Source organism: Phoca vitulina, unplaced genomic scaffold (genome assembly GCF_004348235.1).
Source record: "Phoca vitulina isolate PV1807 unplaced genomic scaffold, GSC_HSeal_1.0 scaffold6, whole genome shotgun sequence".
Lineage (NCBI taxonomy): Eukaryota > Metazoa > Chordata > Mammalia > Carnivora > Phocidae > Phoca > Phoca vitulina.
The window spans coordinates 49479971-49500058 of NW_022589709.1; the positions used below are offsets into that span (position 1 = coordinate 49479971).

General features: G+C 36.3%; 2 protein-coding genes across 6 annotated transcripts in view; one reads left to right on the top strand and one right to left on the bottom strand.

Annotated features, from left to right (window-relative positions):
• The window catches only part of LHFPL2 (LHFPL tetraspan subfamily member 2), a 155763-nt gene extending 147879 nt beyond the window's left edge, over positions 1-7884 (top strand). For all 5 annotated transcript variants that reach the window (XM_032404134.1, XM_032404137.1, XM_032404138.1 and 2 more), the window contains one exon: positions 4-7884. In XM_032404134.1, coding sequence (XP_032260025.1) covers positions 4-260 — 257 coding nt within the window. In that variant the 3' untranslated portion in view covers positions 261-7884. The remainder of the gene's footprint in view (positions 1-3) is intronic.
• Positions 7885-11626: 3742 nt separating this feature from the next.
• SCAMP1 (secretory carrier membrane protein 1) overlaps positions 11627-20088 on the bottom strand; it is a 123557-nt gene continuing 115095 nt past the window's right edge. The window contains exon 9 of the mRNA XM_032404141.1: positions 11627-17487. Within this exon, the coding sequence (XP_032260032.1) occupies positions 17323-17487 (165 nt within the window). The 3' untranslated portion in view covers positions 11627-17322. The remainder of the gene's footprint in view (positions 17488-20088) is intronic.

The window sequence follows — 20088 nt, forward strand, 5'->3', positions numbered from 1 at the left end:
CAGGCTTGTTCCTGATCCTGGGTCTGATACTCTACCCTGCCGGCTGGGGCTGTCAGAAGGCCGTAGGCTACTGCGGACACTATGCGTCGGCCTACAGGCCTGGAGACTGCTCCTTGGGCTGGGCCTTTTATACCGCCATCGGGGGCACGGTCCTCACCTTCATCTGTGCTGTCTTCTCCGCACAAGCAGAAATTGCAACCTCCAGTGACAAAGTACAGGAAGAAATCGAAGAGGGGAAAAACCTTATCTGCCTCCTTTAGTTTGGAAGAGATGTAAATGCCCTTTTTCTTCCTGTGTCACCTTGTGAAAGAGTACCCCTCTGGTTCCCTCGTCTGAGTCAAGTGAAGAACTAGCCTTTACCTACCACAGCCTACATTGCACGGCCCCAGGCCTTAACAGGACCAGCGCGAGGAAACATCCAGCTGAGTGCGCTCCAGGGCCACAGTTCCAGCTGTCAGAGATGGAACAGGAAACTACTGCAGGAACCCTGACCCGGAGCTGACGAGTCTGACTCCATCTCCTCCGAAGCTCATGAAGGATGATAATCTAAATCATTAAGGCAGCAGTTCCTCTGGTAACAGGAGATGTGAGCTAGATTTGCAGGCTGTGTGGAGATGTATTTCTGCCACAAGATTGCATGCCTGTAAGCATCACTGCCTCAGAATGGGATTTGGGGGTTGGTGTTTTTGTCTCCTCCTAGTTCTTCCAAGTCGTCTCAGAGACTAAAATGAAGACTGCATACTTACTGGGGATAGGTTATGTGTTCAAGGGCATAATAAGACACTGCCTCTTATGACCAAAGGGGTCAGCAGGTCGGTGTGGAATCCCATTGTGGAACTGATTCTAGGCTGAATTCCAGGGTAAGGTTGGATCACTTGAACTGTCCAAGATTTTAGAAATCTGAGTAAGGAAAGAATAAGGACCTATATGATCATGGGAATAAAAGTAGAAAATCCTGCTAGGGAGGACAAATTCATTCCACTGCCCAGCAGTCAGGCTACCACCAGGACTGGCCCAGTCTCCTCTTCTAAAGGAGATCCCATATTTTTCTCCTAGGGTTAGGATCGAGCTTTGACTGCCAAAGGAAACCTCACCCTATTTCCTCATTCCAGGAACAGAGGTCTCCAAGCCAACTGTGGCTCATTCAGATATTCACTGAGAGAACTTGCCAGAATCTCAGCACTTGCGGGGAGACCTTTTCCCACTGTTTGTTTGTTTGGTAGTCAGCTGTATTTCCAACCCCAGCAGCAATGGAATGACCTTTGCAGGAAAAAAAGGAGCTAGTCATGGGAGTTCAGTTTCTCCAGTTACTAGTGTTGTTTCTGAAAGCAGACTGAAAGAACATTAAAATTACTTCAGTGGGTGAGTTGCATCAAGCCTTCACACCCAGAGAAGCACAGAGTGGAAATTTAATGCAAAAATGAGAGCTAGACCAAGCTCATAGCACCTGCCTATGCCTGTTTACAAAAAGAATGGAACACCACTATTAAAAAGGATTCAGGAGCTTATAATCTAGTTTCTATAAATTGCCAATAAAATTGATGCAGAAAAATGGTATTCACCACCACCTCAAATTTACTTTGGAATGATCTCAGTGGCAAGAACCTAGCTGGGTATTACCGAAGCTTCAGAATTGCAGAGTGATACAGAAACACTCCTGCACAGTTTAGCAAGTTTGGAGTGGACCTACAAGATTTCTGGAAGAATTAAAAGTACAGGTCTATTTGGGCTTATGAATCTGTTCCCCTAAGAGTTTGCTTTGTTTTGAAAGCTTAACAGAATGACTTTGCACCTTCTTTGGGTAAGGTATTGTATGCTAAGCGCCACCAGGCATAGAAACCTGATTCAGATTTTACAACACCGCCTGAAGTGAATCATCTCCAGGCTGAGTCTAAAACCATGCCTTGGTGCAAAACAAACAATTGCTTTATATGTAGATGGAGTGGAGCAAACTAAACTTTTATTCCCTTCTGGCCTTCGGCCTATACCACAAACCATCGTATCACCCAGATTAAGAGCTAAGGGCAAGAGGGGTGGTGGTATAGAACCAGGCCTTAATCAGTTCACCTTTCACCTTTCTTAGACCAAAGTTCAGAGTAAGCAAGATTTAAGTCCTACAACCTTTTTTTATTTTTTATTTTTTGAAAAGAGAAGGGGTAAATAGTTCTGCTCGTAGCAGCCTACTGTATGGGCTCAGGAAACAACCCTATCTCTAACACCACACAGAAATAGGGTATGGAAGCCGATGGACAGGGCTCCTGTCCCTGCTGTGTATTTTTATGCTCTAACCAACTCCCAGTGCCCACCGTAACTACTTTTTAAACCTTGGCAGTAATTTTCATTCAAAAAAACAGCGGGGGAGGAGGGATTCCTTTCATCAGCAGATTCGCTCTACTGTTTTTTTCTGTACAAAAATCAGTGTTAGGAAATGGGTTCTCTTAACTCTCTTTTTACAGACAAGTTAAAGTCCTAAGCCCTGAGGACCTTCTGAGAATGGCCCTCATTACTACCTGACTGCTCTTTGGCTAAGGGGGTGGCCTATCTCTAGAACACCCTGATAAAGCAGTAGTCGCAAGTGAGAGTTACTTCTCTTGGCCAGAAGAAATTCACTTGGCAGTGTTTTTATTCCATTAGTCTGACTGCTACAGACGACAAAGCACATGCACACACACACATCACCCCAAACCACTAAAAACTACTTAAACACTGACTGACTTAATAAGCAGAGCAGAGATGGAATTTCTGTAGCAGAGACAGAGTAAGAACTAATGTTGGGCCTTTTAAACCTTCAGTCTATTAGCCAGGCTTTGATTGGGAAAAATGAAACGTTAAAATCATGCTAGTCTACACCAACCTGTACAGTTATTTAAAAACCACTGAATATGAGGAATGTATTAGAAATATGTTAAACAAGTGGACTGATTGTTGACCCACATTTTCCTAATAAATATCAATCATCTAATCACCTCAGTCCAAAAATCTAATACACCTGGACCATTTCTACGACCAGAAAAGTCTTAATTTATTTTTGCCTGCGTTTGCGCTTAAAGTTTTGTGATGGGCTGGGCTTCTCAATGAACTCCAAGAAGGCAGAAATACTTGCCTTGGATTCTGTGGATTTTTTAAACCTGTGTGCTAATTCAACGATGTTACACTTAATTGTGTGAGGGTTTTTGTATAGTTTTCAAACATCTGTGGTGTAATGATCTTTGTTAAACATGTAAAGTGCCATAGTCTTTTTTTATGTGTAGCATATTTAAAATATATATATGTATATTATACATACAAGTCTGTGTGAAAGATGTGCAATAACAAAGGTGTATGTAAGTTTTGTTTTTTTTTGGAAACTGGACAGGAGTCAGAACAGGGATTGTTTCTGTTTTGGCAAAGGAGAGTTAAACATGTTTGCCTTCATGGCCTAGTCATTAACCCATAACAATTTAAATGCTACACAAACCGATGTGAAGAAAAGACTGGTATGAAATCATTTATTTCTGGGTCTACATTAATATAATCACAGATTTACGTGAAAATTAAGCCAGCACCAGGCCCAGTTAATGCTAGTCTTTCATGTGAAATGTGAAGCTGCCACATTGCCTTTTCTGTTAGTGTGAAAACTAGTAGCTGGGACATAATCACTAAGGAGCTTTTTCTTAACATGCTTTGATAGACCACGTTAATGCTAGACCACTATTTAAGGGCTGATCTCACACCTTCTTAGCCATAAGAGTCTGGCTTAGAACAGACTTCTCTGTGCAATAACATGTGGCCACTAGGAATCCCTGGCCTGCATTTCTATTTGGGCAGCGATGACTCCCAAGGGCCAAAAGAGTTAAAGGCATGACTGGGATTTCTTCTGAGACTGTGGTGAAACTCCTTCCAAGGCTGGGGGAGTCATTAGGTGCTTTGGAGGAACTCAGCATCACTTGATATTCAGTAGCCACTTGAGCCAAATAGAAAACTATATTTACCGCTAATGGACTCAATTTGAGCCTTCAAATTTATGGTTATCCTATTATATTGTAAACTAATACATTGTTTGTCTAGCATTGATTAGGTTCCTGTGCATATGTATTTCACAATGCCCTCCCCTCCCCAGATCGGAATTAAACCAGATTTTGGAAACTCACTCTGATTTTTTCAAGTCTAAGTATATTGGTTTCAACAGAATTACATAATTTTCTCAAGAAAACACCTACCATCATAATAAAAAAAAAGAAAAAGAAAAAGAAAACACCTACCAGTCAACTTTTCTGTTAAACACTAACTTATATGTAATATTAATGATGGGGGGAAAATGTTCAGGTATTTTAACTATTCCATTCATTAGTACATATGTATCTCTACCGTAGGTTAGCTTTAACTTCGAGATTAAGGACCTATTTCTTTCTTGGAGAAGCATCAACATAAATGGGGAGAGGGGAACTCTCAAATATTATACAAATATCTTAATTTTACAGTAAATTTAAGAAATATGAAAATGTTTCCAAGCATTAAAAACACTTTTTGAAGAAATATGTATAATAGCGACAAAGAAAAAAAGTCAGTTGAAGGGCACAGTCTCTTCCAACAAAAATACCCAAATTAAAGCCAGTTCTGGAGGAGGTGCGCACCCACCTTTCCTGAAGGTAGTCCTGCCCACAGAGAGCCTCATCAAGAAGGAGAATTCTACTTTAGAAATTCAAAGATGACACTAACAACACTTCTCATAAACTCTTTCAACTCTGCATACCCCAGGAAGCACTTATCTGAGAGAACAGACAAAAATGGCTCTTTCAAGGGCCCGTGACAGCTGAAACTACTTGTATGCTTTGGCTTCTAAAGATACCTGACACCTGCTAAGTTTCTAATAGAAACAGAAATTAAAAGCTGACAAAATTATCCAAATCACGAAAGAAAAAAATTTTCAAAAGAATTATGATCTAGGTAGTCCAAGCAAAATTGGAAATCTTCATTTGCTTTTTCAGCTTTCACATCTTTAATCCAGAAGAGAAAGGACCCTAGCTTTACGTGTCAGCAGAGGCTGGGAAACCCTCACATGTGCTTCGCATTTCATCCTTAGTTTTGACTTGGCAATTTTGCTACTGGATCAACTTCCCACGATTGATCTTCCTGGAACACTGCATTCAGCTTACTGCTAGCTCTCCTTAAAGTCTTTCCTTAACCTTAATCCACCTAAGAACAGTCTTACTATCGAAAAATAGGACAGTTATTTTAAGTGGGTTATTTCAATAGTTTCCATTAATTCACTACCCTTTCAACCCTCAAACACTAAAGAATAATGGCATCAAAGCCAACGTTTAGCCTACTCTTCCGAGCAGTAAGAACCAATAATTGCCTTTCTCTCAAGAGTCCCTATCAGCTGCTTAATCATTTGGCTGCTGTCCCTTCTACTATCTTCTTCCTTGCAGCTTCTTCCTCACCGTGAAGAGTTCTGCAAGATAAGTCTTGAAGCTGTGAACTGCTCTTTTTGCTGAGGTACACAGGATGTAGATAAAAGCGTAAATAAGTAAGAGGAAGCAGTAAAACCACATGGAAAGGAAAAGTCAATCAAGTAACATGTAGATATTAGCACCTCTTTGGCTTTTTATAGTCAAATATCCTGAAAAATCTAACGCCTTTAGATTGTTAAACCTACAGGCAAGCAGTCAACCAAGTGCCTAAGGGGGAAACCACTATGACCTATTCTCAAGAGAAGAAAGCCTGAATTAAGGCAGGTGTTGGTGAAGACCATGAGATGAATTAGAGATGCTTTGGAAAAAGAATGGACAGTTTGGTGACTAGTTAGAAGCGGGGGGCTTGAGGGTGGGAGGAGAGGAAAGGAGAGGAAAGAATCCAGAATGACTCCCAGGTATTTAGCTTGGGCAGACTGGGCGGAAAGTGATGGTAATCAGCAACATCAGAAAGCAGAGAGGAGCAGAAACAGTATAAAGGTGGAAAGGTTCGGCTTAGGCTGCCAGAAGTCCTGTGTGCAGCCAGGAATATACTCTGGAGAGAAGACCAGGTTAGACAAAGAGATCTGGAAGTCATCAATATGCATGACAGACAATAAGAGTTCTTAATTACTGTGTACTTTCTATGTGCACATACTGTGTTAAGCACTTAATTCATTTATTCATCAAAACCCTATGAACAGAAATTATCCTCATGTTACAGATAAGTTGTTACTCAATAACTGAACTAAACTGAATTTACCCTAGGTTAAAAAGCTAGCAAGTGGCAAAGCCAAGGCTCACAGACAGGTCCGACACCCAAGTCTGTATTCTCAAACAGTGGTGGTTTCCTTGTACCTAAAATGTCCATGATGAAAAGAAGGCCAATACAGATCCTGGGGGAACACCAACATCTCTGTGTAGTTAAATCTTGGAGTAACTTCTAAGTACAACTCCAAAAAGACCACACCATAAGATGACAACTGATAAAACCTGCTCTCTCCTCCCTTTCAGAGAAAGACCTGCTAGTTTTTCTTACCTTAGAAGAAGGTCTCAACTCACTCAATCCTGTAAAGTGCCCCTAAAAATTCATCAGGATATATGACTGTGGTTAAACAGATGATTATTTGATAGTTATTATTATAAATAATCTCTCATCCAGGGTAAGCAGCTATTATTAGCTAAAAAGCCTATTTTCTTCGTAGTTAACCTAATAAGGATTTGACTTCAACTAAAGTTTCTCCAAACGTACACACAAATGCCAAAGACTATCTGGTAATGGTACAGCAGGTACTCCCCCACATGTTGTAGAACTAGGCCTTGGGGTAGAGACTTCAAATACATGCTGTAATTTTTTTTTCTTGGGTACTGACTTTTTTCCTAGGGTCCACTGTCCCTAAAGGATGGATATGAATTATGGATATGAATGTGGAAAGATGGAAAGGGAACGGAGCTGGAGAGAAGTGATACCATGGGCACCGTGGCAGAGGCAGCCCCATATGTAGCAGGAGTCAGAGGACATGGGTCTAGCTGCCCCTTCACCAGTGCTCACTGAATGACTGGGATAATTTTCTACTCATCTATAAAAATGGGGCCCATAATAGAAATTATTTCATAGGTCTGGTGTGAGGATTAAGTGATGTATTAAAGCAGTTAGTATACTCTCTGGTATAAAGTCCTCAATAAGTAAAGTTACTAGAAGAAAATTAAGAGAATGTTCTGTCTGCCCAGACTGTCATTTAATCTTAAAAATTAAGAGTTGTGCTAAAAACTTGTGAAGAATAACATAACCTGTTAAAACCAATCTAATTTTACCGAGAGAGGCTCAGTGGATTGGCTACCTGAGGCCACCATTTCTTTTTCCATCCTAATCATCTTTAACTTAGTGCTTTCGGGAAGAGGAAGATTTCTCTGTGGATGCAGTATACGTGGTCACTCCTATTTAGCAAAACCAAAAAGATAAGGAGGTTAGTGTGACTTAGCCCATCATCTCTGGGACAGCAGAATCTAAGAAAACAAACCTAATTGTCAAAACCTACTGGTGGCAAAGACTTTAGAAAAGGAACATGCAATGTTGGCAGAGTGTGGAGAGAGAAGCCACTGCAGACAATACTGATGGGGCATAAACTGATACAATTTTCTGGAACAATTTGGCAGTGCACATCAAAGGTCTTTAAAAATACGTTTGTTTGGGCACCCGGCTGGCTCAGTCGGTAGAGCATGTCACTCGATCTTGGAGTTTTAAGTTGAAGCCCCACACTGGGGGTAGAGTTTACTTTAAAAAAAAAAAAAAAATGCTTAAGTTTTGACCCAGCAATTTGTCCTAAAGAAAGAACAAAAGGCTAAGCCCCCAAACTTAGGAACAAATACATTCCCTGATAAATTATTAACACAAAAACCTGAAAATCAGAACTTAATGGAATAACAAGAAATAAGAACTGAAAACAATTAACAAAATGGCAGTAAGTATATAACTATCAATAATTACTTTGAATGTAAATGGACTGAATTCTTTAATCAAAAGACATAAGAGTGGCTGAATGTTGGGTAAAAAAAAAACAAGACCCAACTTTATGCTGTCTACAAGAGATTCACTTCAGATGTAAGGGACACACACAGATTGAAAGTAAAGGTATAAAAATATCTCCCATGTAAAAATAACCAAAAGAAAACTGGGGTAATAATACTTACATGAGACAGAATAGACTTTAAAATAAAGACACTAAAAAAAGACAAAGAAGGGCATTACATAATGATAAATGGGTCAATCCAACAGGAAGACATATTTACAAATATTTATGCACCCAACACATGAGCATCTAAATATATAAAGCAAATATTAACAGATCTAAAGGGAAAGAGAGACAAAACACAATGCAATATAATAATAGTAGAACATTATAGTAGGACATTCAACAAACGGATCATCCAGACAGAAAAACCATGAAGTAAACACTGGCTTTGAATGATACATTAGACCAGATGGACTTATTAGATATATACAGAGCATACCATCCAAAAGCAGCAGAAAACACATTCAAGTGCACATGAAACATTCTCCAGCATAGATCATATATATGTAAGGTTACAAAAACAATTCTTAATAAATTTAAGAGAACAATTCATATCAAGCATCTTTTCCAACCACAGTGATATGAAACTAGAAACCAATTACAAGAATAAAACTGGAAATTCACAAAAATGTGGAGATTAAACACGCAACTGTGAACAACCAATGGGTCAATAAAGAAATCAAAGGAGAAATCAAAAATATATTGAGATAAACAAAAAATGCAAACACAACACACCAAAATGTATGTGATGCAGCAAAAACAGTTCTGAGAGAGGTTCATAGTAATACAGGCCTACCTTAAGAAGCAAAAAAATCTCAAACTATCTAATTTCAGACCTCAAGGAACTAGAAAAAGAAGAACAAGCAAAGACCAAAGTTAGAAGGAAAAAATAACAATAAGAAATAAATGAAACAGAGACTAAAAACAAGAAAAAAGATCAATGGAACTAATAACTGGTTTCTTTCAAAATATAAATTGACAAACCTTTAGCTAGACTTACCAAATACATAAAATCAGAAGACTTTATAAAGATACCTCAGAAATACAAAGGATGTTAAGAGACTATTATAAATAATTATATGCAAATAAAATGGACAACCTAGAAGAAATGGGTAAATTCCTAGTGATATACAACCTTCCAAGACTGAATCATGAAAAAACAGAGACTCTGAATAGACTGATTACTAGTAAGGAGAGTGCCTCAGTGATCAAAACCTCCAACAAATCAAAGCGTAGGACCAGATGGCTTTATGGGTGAATTTTACCTAACATTCAAAGAATTAATACCGATCATTCTCAAACTCTTAAAAAAAAAAAAAAAAAAAAAAAAAACTGAAAGGATGATTCCAAACTCATTTTATGAGGCCAGCATTACCCTAACAAATATCAGATAAGAACACCACAAGAAAAGAAAATTACAGGACAATATCCCTGATAAACATAAATGCAAAAGTCATAAAAGCATACTAGGAAACCAAATTTAACAATACATTAAAAGAATCATATACCATGATCAAGTAAGATTTATTCCAGGGATGCAAGGATGGTTCAATCACCACAACAATACCACATTAACAAAATGAATGATAAAAATCATATGATCGTCTTAATAGATGCAGAAAAAACATTGCACAAAATTCAACATTAATGATAACTCGCAACAAAGTGAGTATAGAGGGAACATACCCTTTATAACAAAGATGATAATATGACAAGGTGATACATGACAAGCCCACAGCTAACACCATGCTCAATAGTGAAAAGCTGAAAGATTTTCCTCTAAGTTCAGGAGTAAGACAAGGATGCCACTCTCACCATTTTTATTCAAAACACCATTGGAAATCTTACCAAAGCAAGAAGGCAAGAAAAAGAAATAAAGGTACCCAAACTGAAAAGGAAGAAATAAAACTGTCACTATCTATGGGTGACATGATTTTAAATATAGAAAACCCTGACGACTTCACAGAAAAATGTTAGAATAAATGAATTCAGTAAAATTGCAGGATACAAAGTTAATATACAAAAGATCTGTTGTGTTTCTATACACTAACAACAATCTATCACAAAAAGAAATCAAGGAAACAATCCCATTTACAACTGCATCAAAAAGAATAAAATAAGACACTGATGAAAGAAATCAGAGATGACACAAACAGATGGAAAGATATTCTCTGCTCATGGATTAGAAGAATTAATAATGCTAAAATGTCCATACTAGGGGTGCCTGGGTGGCTCGGTTAAGCGTCTGCCTTTAGCTCAGGTCATCATCCCAGGGTTCTGGGATCGAGCCCCACATTGGGCCCCCTGCTCAGTGGGGCATCTGCTTCTCCCTCTCCCTCTGCCCTCTGCCCCTCTCCCTGCTCATGCTCACTCTCTCTCTCTCCAATAAAATCTTTTAAAAAAACAAAATGTCCATACTACTCAAAGCCATCTACAGATTCAATGCAATCCCTATCAAAATTCAAATGGCAGTTTTCAAAGAAATAAATGATAGGAAAGTCTGTATGGAACCACAAAAGACTCTGAATAACCAAAGAAAACTTACAAACAAAACCGGAGGCATCACACTCCCTGATTTCAAACTATATTACAAAGCTACAGTAATCAAAACAGTATGATATTAGCATAAAAGCAGACAGATCAATAGTACACAACAGAGAGCCCAGAAATAAACTCATACATACATGGCCAATTAACCTATGACGAAGGAGGCAAAAATATAAATGGGGAAAGAACAGTCTCTTCAATAAATGGTGTTGGGAAAACTGGACAGCCACATGCAAAAGAATGAAACTGGACCACTATTTTATACCATACACAAAAATTAATTGATTAGAGAACTGAATGTAAGACCTGAAACCATAAAACTCCTAGAAGAACACATTGGTGGTAAGCTCCTTCACACTGACCTTGGCAATGATGTTTTGAATCTGACTCCAAAAGCAAAGGCAATAAAGCAAAAACAAACAAGTGGGACTACATCAAACTAAAAAGCCTGTGCACAGCAAATGAAATCATCAACAAAATGAAAAGGCAACCTACTGAATGGGAGAAAATATCTGCAATATGTGCATTTCGAATATTGGAATATTACTCAGCCCCCAACCCCCAAATGGAATCTTGGCGATTGCACCATCATTTATGGACCTAGAAGGCATTATGCTACGTGAAATAAATCACAGAAAGACAAATACTGTATGATCTCACTTACATGCAGAATCTAAAAAAAAAAAAAAATTTTTTTTTTCCCCCAAACCAAAATAAACAATAAAACCCAAGCTCATAGATACAGAGAACAGACTGGTGGTTGCCAGAGGAGGAGGGTACAGAGGGTAGGGGAAATGGGTGAAGGGAGTCAAAAGGTACAAACTTCCAGTATTAATATAAGTAAGTCATGGGGATGTTAATGTACAGCATGGTGACTACAGTTAATAATACTGTAGTGAATATTTGAAAGTTGCTAAGAGAATAAATCTTAAATATCCTCATCACAAAAAAAAGTTTTGTAACTATGTATGGTGATGGATGGTAATTAGACCTAGTGTGGTGATCATTTCACAGTGTACACAAATACTGAATCATTATGTTGTACACCTGAAACTATTTTAATGTTACGTCAATTATACCTCAATAAATTTTTAATTAAAAAATAACATGACACATGCATATAAGGGTAGCTATACAGGTATTAAATGTTATAGAAATATATTGAGAATATGAAAAAAGTTCAACATATATTCATATCATAGTTTTAAAAAGATTACAAACCACTTAAATTCTCCTTTTAAAAGTAATAGGAAACCAACTCAAGATAGCTCAGAGAGAAAACAGAGTATTACTGGGATAATGGGATGAAATATGGGTGAGCTGCTGGACCTCATACAGGAAATGGAAAGCTATTAGGATATTTTTTATGTGTTTCATCCTACTTGTGCATTTTTATCATTTAATGAGCCAAGTCTAAGTCTGCTGTGGCTAGATGACAACTTATACCAGTGTGGTCTTAAGGGGCCCAAAGAGATGAGGCTTGTGAGAGCTAGATAAACATCCCCACAGGACCTATTACAAGAATGCGGAAGGGAAACTTACTTTTTAATTTTAGGATAAAAGTTGTCTTCCTAGAAAATTAATAGAAACATATAAGCCAAATTTTAATAGCAGTTATTTATTGGTATAAAATTACGAGCAACTTTATCTTCTTTTGCTTATATTTTCTAAAATTTATGTTGAAGTATGTATTAATTTTAGTTTTAGAAGCTAAACTATCAGGCCATTATGACATAATGCTAAAGGAGGGAAAATAAGATTAAAAAATCCACACTGTTTATATTCCTTAATTCTCTAAAAAAATGTATGCATAGAAAAAGGATGGAAAAATACAATAAAACGTTGGCAGTGATATCCCTAGATGACAGAATTATGTATTATTTTTTTCTCATTTATTATTTTCCAATTGTTTTCTAACAGGTATATATGACTTTCAAACTAGAAAAAATTAGTTTGAGGAATGTGTATGACCAGTGGACTGAGTTGCTGTGTAGACTATAATATTGTAGGAACTACTATGACCAGATAAAAGACAGTGATTTTTGGCTGAAGAAACAGCTGAAGAATACCATAAACTGCTACCAGTAACAACTACTCACAACTATGATTTATCTTTGAGATAATCTTGAGATACACTGGCCTACAAAATACCGAATGAGTTCTGGAGGAATTCTAGGATTACATGTAAGGGCTATTAAATAACTAAAGAATTATAAAATAAAATTTGCATGCTATGATTCTACAAATTGTAACTGTATAAATGTAGAGAAAATAATATTCAGACTAATCTTATACAAGTATATGAAACATTACTAACTTGAAGAGGATTAACTATTTTTTGTCCTATTAGAGAAAAAATGGGTTTTAGTGGCAGGAAGGTTTTAACTACACCATCAGCCATACAAGCCCAGAAAGATATAAGCTGATGGGGCACCTGGCTGGTGCCTCAGTCCACAGAGCATGCTACTCTTGATCTCTGGTTCCTAAGTTCAAGGCCTACATGGGGTGTAGCCATCACTTAAGTAGATTAAAAAAAAAAAATTAAAAATTAAAAAAAAGATAAGCTGAAAAATAAATCAAGATTTAGATAAACATAAAATTTAACACTCATTACACTACTACATGGTGGCTCCTATCTCCCTTGCCATTTGAAAATATAAACAGTGCTAAAGAAAACTCTACAGGTTGAAGGCTTTGTCTTACCAAACCACAAAGTTAAACTGTAAATATGAAACTGACAGGAAGGGTAAGAACACTAGAGAAGGGTCTTTCCCTATTTTCCTAGAATCTTTAAAGATATTTATCTAGTATAGATTAGTGGCAATGTCTGGTTTAGAAAATTTCTATAGATTTCTTTCTAGCTCTCTCTGTACTGCGACAAAGCCCTAAAAGTAAGGTTTTAAAACACCCATCAATACAAAAATGTACGCTGTTTTATAAAATGTAGCCAAAAATTCTAGTGGAAATACTTCACTTTCCATAATATTTAACAATTGAGATGTAACTTTTTAGTTTAATAAACAAGTTTTCAAAACAACTCTAATGTTTTACACTATATTATTCTACTCTAAATAAATTTATACTATGGTACTTGAAAATCTATCAAAGTAAGGCATTTTTTTATTTTTAACCATTATTTTTACATTAACCACTTTTATTTCACTTCTAAAGCTCTTAATCACATGGAATCAAAAAATTCCTCTAAACATTCTCCTTAAAGGAAAAATGGAAATACAGTGAAATGGTGTTTGACGGCCACAGTAATTCTAACGGGGGAAAATGTGCAAAACTGTAACAAACTCTGCATATAAACAGTTTAAACATAGATTTTTACCAGTAAAGACATAAAATTAAATGCTAATGTGTCAGCATTTTCAGAAAAAGACATAGTAATAACCATAAAAGCATTATGCTGGTACAAATAAATTACAGAAACTAATAAACTCAATTTAACATAAATTCCCCATAAAATGTAAACTATACATTAGCTCAACATGATTTATAGAAGAAGATATATCCAATAAAAATCCAAACTCACTTTTTGGATAACACCCAGAAAATTAAAAATGCTGGTCCTATTTTAATTTAACACATATTTCTCAAAATAAGATTCAACATGAACATTTTAGATTTTTACATCCTCTTTAGATAACCCAGGTGAAAAATCCAACAATACACAAATAGGTACTTTCATCAGTACATAAAACAGCAACAGGTAGCTAGGTTAGGAAACAGAACACAAGTTCAAGCTAATCAATACAATACTAGTACATAAGCATCCATTTTAACCCACAAGGAAAAACTTGAGCCACAAAACACGTTTTCCATTTTGAATCTCACTAACTTCTAGATACTATGTGTATTTTGACCTTGAAGTGATCAAAATATGAGTGAAGCTCATGTTCCATCACCTAAAAGGTCTAATCCAACAGAAAAACTGTCATTTTATGTTGCTCAATTTTTAATGAAGCCTTTTATATTATTTTGTTCAGCACATGATAGAATTATACATAGATTCTTTAAAAATCAAATGTGAAATTTCTATATACATAAAGCCCACAGCATAATCTCTACCTCTGAAATGCTAACATCGTGTTTAAAATTAGACAAACTAACATCCAGTAAACAGCATTTTATTTTATGACACTCTGTGTTAATACAATAAATATACAAAACTTCCAAACCACTGAAAACATGCAACATTAGAGGGACAGATGGAGGGCATTTATATAGAACCATGACGCTCATTATGATGGCAGCGCAATATTACTCATTGACAAAATATACAAACATCCCTAGATAAATAATCCAAGTCCCAAATTACAAATCACTGAGCAATGATTTTCCAGTGTTCAAATTTTAGTTTTAAATAAAATAGCCACAATTTAATATTGCAAACTGAAAAAGGACACGAATGCTTACAACAATGAAGACCATTTCATGACTGTGATACTGGGTCATGTTAGTATTAAATATAAAACATTAAAAAATGCCAATCTCTTGCTGGAAAATGTGACCATTTACTCATTATTGTTAGGAGAACAGAGAATGTAAGAATTTAAAATCCCCATACCTTACCAAACTGTTATTGCCATCATTTTAATGCACATTTATGTTTTTAAAAAACAATTTTCTTTCGTAAGCTCGTATGAACCCCAGGAAGGGGATTTTAAAACATTTTCCCCATCCACACACAAAAAGGTACTGTTGGTTTTAATTATTTGCTACTTAACAATGCTACCTTTGGGGATTGCTACAAGACAGACAAGAAGCCTTCTTATTCTTGAAGGAAAGTATCTCAGTATTTTTCAAGTCTCTATATTCATTTGTAGTTGAAAGAAAAAAAGAAATGGACTTGAGATATAAATTAATGATGAACATAAGTACTCCTATTATATTTTGTGGTTAGTGTTCTGAATGTTTGTAAAATACACACCTAGTAAAGCACACTATGATAAAACAGATTTTCAGTAAGATTATAGAATCTGACAAACTAGAACTGGCTTATTTGAGAAAGTAGGGAGATTTTCACTGATCAGAAATACTCATAAAAACAGCTTTAAATTCATATTCTGAATCCTATTTTAAGCAGAATAAAGGAAATATCTTCCAAGTATATTACTTCAATAAATCCCAAATAAATCAAATGCAAACACCATCTAGATGGCTCCATGTTACTTAGTATCACACAAAGCTTCCCTCATAAATAGTGAGAACTCATCATCCCACCCCCAGTGCTAAATTCATTTATCCCCAGGTTTGGGGAAAAGAATGAATTTATGCCCATTTGATTCTTTTTAAAAAGGATCTGCAGTCTCAAATAATATAATCCAATAGACTATCCTTACTTAAAAGTCAAGTTAAAAAAATCACTGATTATTCTGCAATCTTAAATTAGCTGATGACTTCCAAAACACAGTATATAATGACTTTACGAATGTCTTTGAGTCATTTAATCAGTATTAAAAATGATTCAAAGTTTCAAACCAAGTATACTGTAAGAATTAAATCCTATGCTGCATAGTAACAATTTTAATGTGGTTGTAGTCATAATTAATGCATTTAACTGTATTTGTATTTTCTTGTTTGGTGCAGGTTAAATGTTTTTTCTCTTTTTATGTATTCAGTCTGTCTCAAAAATTTTAATGTATTCAGTCTGTCTCAAAAATTGAAAGACTGAGGTGAATTAGGGATTCAAGTATATGTGAAAGAACAGCGTCTTTTTCTTTTTAATCCCACTACAGATGAGAGGCTAAAAGAAAAATCCCTGAAATACTGTATGTTCTTTTTGGACAAGGAGTTAGTCTAACTTTAATACCCTCTTAAAAATCACACACACACTCCCCAAAAAAGAGCTGCCAAACACAATCTCAATTCAGTTAAAATGAGTAGCCACAAGAATATACCAAAGTTTCCATACAGTAATATTCTACTATGATACGAATACTGAAAATTAAAAAAAAAAAAGTATTATCATTACTACATTCTATTTCATTGATTATCTACCCTTTTTTGGATAATGCACTGCATATTATGTTCTCAAATTGCATCCCAATAAATTTTTATTTAAAAGAAACTATTGCAGAAAACCACGTCTTTGATTCTACCAGCAACTCCCTAATCCTACAACCATAAGCAGTGCAGAAGCCAAAATACGAATTCTTTTAAGAAATGTGGTGCCCATGCAAGATCAGAGATTGATATCAAAATATCAACTACTCTAAAAAAGAAAAAAAGGAACAAAAATAAAAGGATAAAATTTACATGATCTACTACGAAATGCACACAGGCTCTTCACTGGTGACTAAAACTGCTAAAAAGCAAGCCAATTTTAAAATCCCTAAGTCCCTGATGGCCTATTTCTTTCAATATAAATGGGGAAAACAGAATAAAGTATCGCTTTAATGCTCTAATATGTAATCCTTAAGTCTAAGATTCTTGAAAGAAAGACTGCAGCTAGTACTAAATGCATTTTTAATCATAAGTACCATATTAATTTCAGTGTGTCACCACTGAAATAATTTGCTGAACATTCATCCCCCAAAAAATATGGAGAATATTTGTGATCTTTTTTTCTGCAGGGGGCACCAAAATGTTAAATTGCTAGGTAAATAATAAGACAAGGAAGTTTTTCTGGTTTTAGCCCATGCACAAGTGAACAGGAAATATACATGCCGTGTGTACTGTTTTGAACATAAAAATATTTATAGAATACAGTAACTGGAGAAAAAGTACAGTCAGAAGGTACCAGTGTGTTGTTGGAGGGTTCTCTAAATCTGGTTACCCTTGAAAGCATTCTGAGCTGCACTGGTTGCTGCACTTGAAGCTGCATTTGCAGCTGCAGTCTGGACAGTTTTGTTGGACATCACACCTGTTGCAAATTCTTGCTGGGCTTTCTCAAAACTAGCACCTGTTGTGCGGTATAGTCCATGTACCTATGGAGGCACAAAAAAGGGGGACAAAGTAAGTGGTCATCTATACAATCATTTTCAGCAACTCTTCAATTAATCTCAACCTTACCCAGAGATAAAAGGACTAGACTGCAGCCATGATTCCTAGGGTCAAGAACATCAGCCACCACACCGGCACACAATATTGTATTTAAGTATTCTCCTAACACAGACTTTTCCATTTTATCCCCAATGCGGGAGAGGGACTTATGCTTACGCCGAACTAAAAATAATTTTTAAAACTTCTTAACCAAGTGCAAAAGGCTATGTTTCCCACTGTACCTACTTATTCAAGATACTACAGAGAATGGTTTAAACACAAGAGACATTCAGACTTTAATTTATTAATTTACTATGTAAGACAATTCAAAGAGAATAATACCTTATCTATTTCTATGTTGGCTACATATAAACCACTAACCCTATTACAATCAAATGATATCATTTAATGTACCAAGCACTACTTATGTTCTTAAAGATACTTCTGCTATCCTCTCTCACTCTGTATACCATTTTACTTTTTGTGTACAGTGGAAGTCCTAAAGGATTTACAAAGAAAAACTTTTGGGAACTGTCCGTCCATACTGATTTATCACTTAAATCTTTGGGATTTATTTGCAAGAGCAAGGTTCAAAAATACTCTTTCTACTAGCATATGTTGCAAGAGGCATAAACTATGAAGTATAACAATAGTCAGCCAATTTAATATAAATTTGAGAAAAGAATAATAAAACAAATTAGAATATTTATTTATTACATGCCTACAAACGGGTGGGTGGGCAGAAGAGACAGAAAGGGAACTTACACTGCATTTTGATGAAGTCTAAATAAAGCCTGCCTGAAATGCAATCAAAGCAGGTTTGGAACATCGGGGCAGTGCACCCAAGTCAATCTTTTTCCCAGTCCTGGATAGGGACTGATACTCGTGGAGTAAATATGGAATGAGGAAAAAGAGAATGAATCAAAGATTTTCAAATCAAGCTTAGATACCGCGAAGTTGTTTCAAGAAGAGCGAGAACAGACAAGACAGGTTGGTTTAGAGGGGAAAGGAGATGCTAAGTTCTAAACATTCATACATTCCACAAATGTTTAGATACCTACTCTAGACCTGCTCTAGTAGGCAGATGAAGATTTGGTTTGGAGCTCAAGAGAGGAATGGGCAGGAAACAGGGACTTGAAAAGCAATGGCACATCAGTGGTAGCTGCCACTCTGACATAAATAAAATGGTCCATGGAGGAAAGAAAGAAAGTCAAGTACCAAAGTCTGTTAAGATACCAATATTTAGGAGGTACCCACAATAACAAGGAATAATTAAAAGAGGAATGGGAAAAGCCAGAGACTTTTTCACAGGTGCCAAGGGAAGAAAGCCACATTAAGGAATAAAGAGCTGCCCAGGGTGGAAGATAAAAATACCCAGACAGCCGTAAGTTCTTTTGACATAGTGGTGAAGGCAAATGCCATATTACAGTGGAACAAAGTGTAAAAGGGTCAAGGAATAAAAGAGAGTGCTGAAAAGTACACTTTAGGTAAACCCTAAAATTCTTTTCTTCTAGGACTATGGCACTATCATAATTTAATTCTTTTAATACTTGGAGAGAATGATGAGAAAATGACTTTTTCACATGCTGGTGAACTGAACGTTATATTGTATCTCTTTTTTGTTCCCTTCTCTCTCCAGGGATAATCTTTATGCATTATCCAAAGTTATTGTTATGACACACAAAAATGGTTCCAAACAAAATTGCTGATCCTTGCTTATAAACACAAAGGGATCTGAAATATTAATCTTCATAGTTTGTCAAACGTCATTCCATTACATGATCACTTCCTGTTCTGTAATTTTGATCAACATCTTCAAAAGCATTTCTTCATGTTGGGAATTTTCAGAATCATAAGTAATTATTTTTATTCCTTTTTAAAATTTTTTTTAAAGATCTATTTAATTGAGAGTGAGCGAGCGAGTGGGGAGGGGCAGAGGGAGAGAGAGAATCTCAAGCAGACTCCTCCCTGAGCACAGAGCCCAATGCAGGGCTCCATCTCACAACCCTGAGATCGTGACCTGAGCCAAAACCAAGAGTCAGACACTCAACCAGCTGAGCCGCCCAAGCGCCCTATTCCCTTTTTAAAACCAAGCTTTCTATGGAACATAAAAGACACAGATAAATTACCACTCCTATATTTAAGAAAATGATCTCAAAACAGAGTTCATACGATTAAGCCCAAGAGAATGAAGTATGTTATAGAAATCTGATAAACCTTTACTTACTAGACCCTGTCACAGTGCAATGCCACCACAGTTCACTTGTCTGTCTCTCCTCCTTTCCCCCCAAGTTTAAGGGCATGTAACAAACAAATGTTTGTTCTAACTTGCTTTGTTATTTCCTTTCCCAAATGTGTTTTAAATTGAGTGCCTGAGGTTACATATTCAATGGGTTTCATATTTCATTACTTAAAAAATGTAATGCATAGTCCCAGAGCAGGAAGGCAAAATAAAGGTAGAAGAGCACACACTTCTCAGTAGTCCAAATCCATACAGACTCAGAGAGCCACCTAGAGGGAAAAGATTACATAAGTATTCAGTGCAT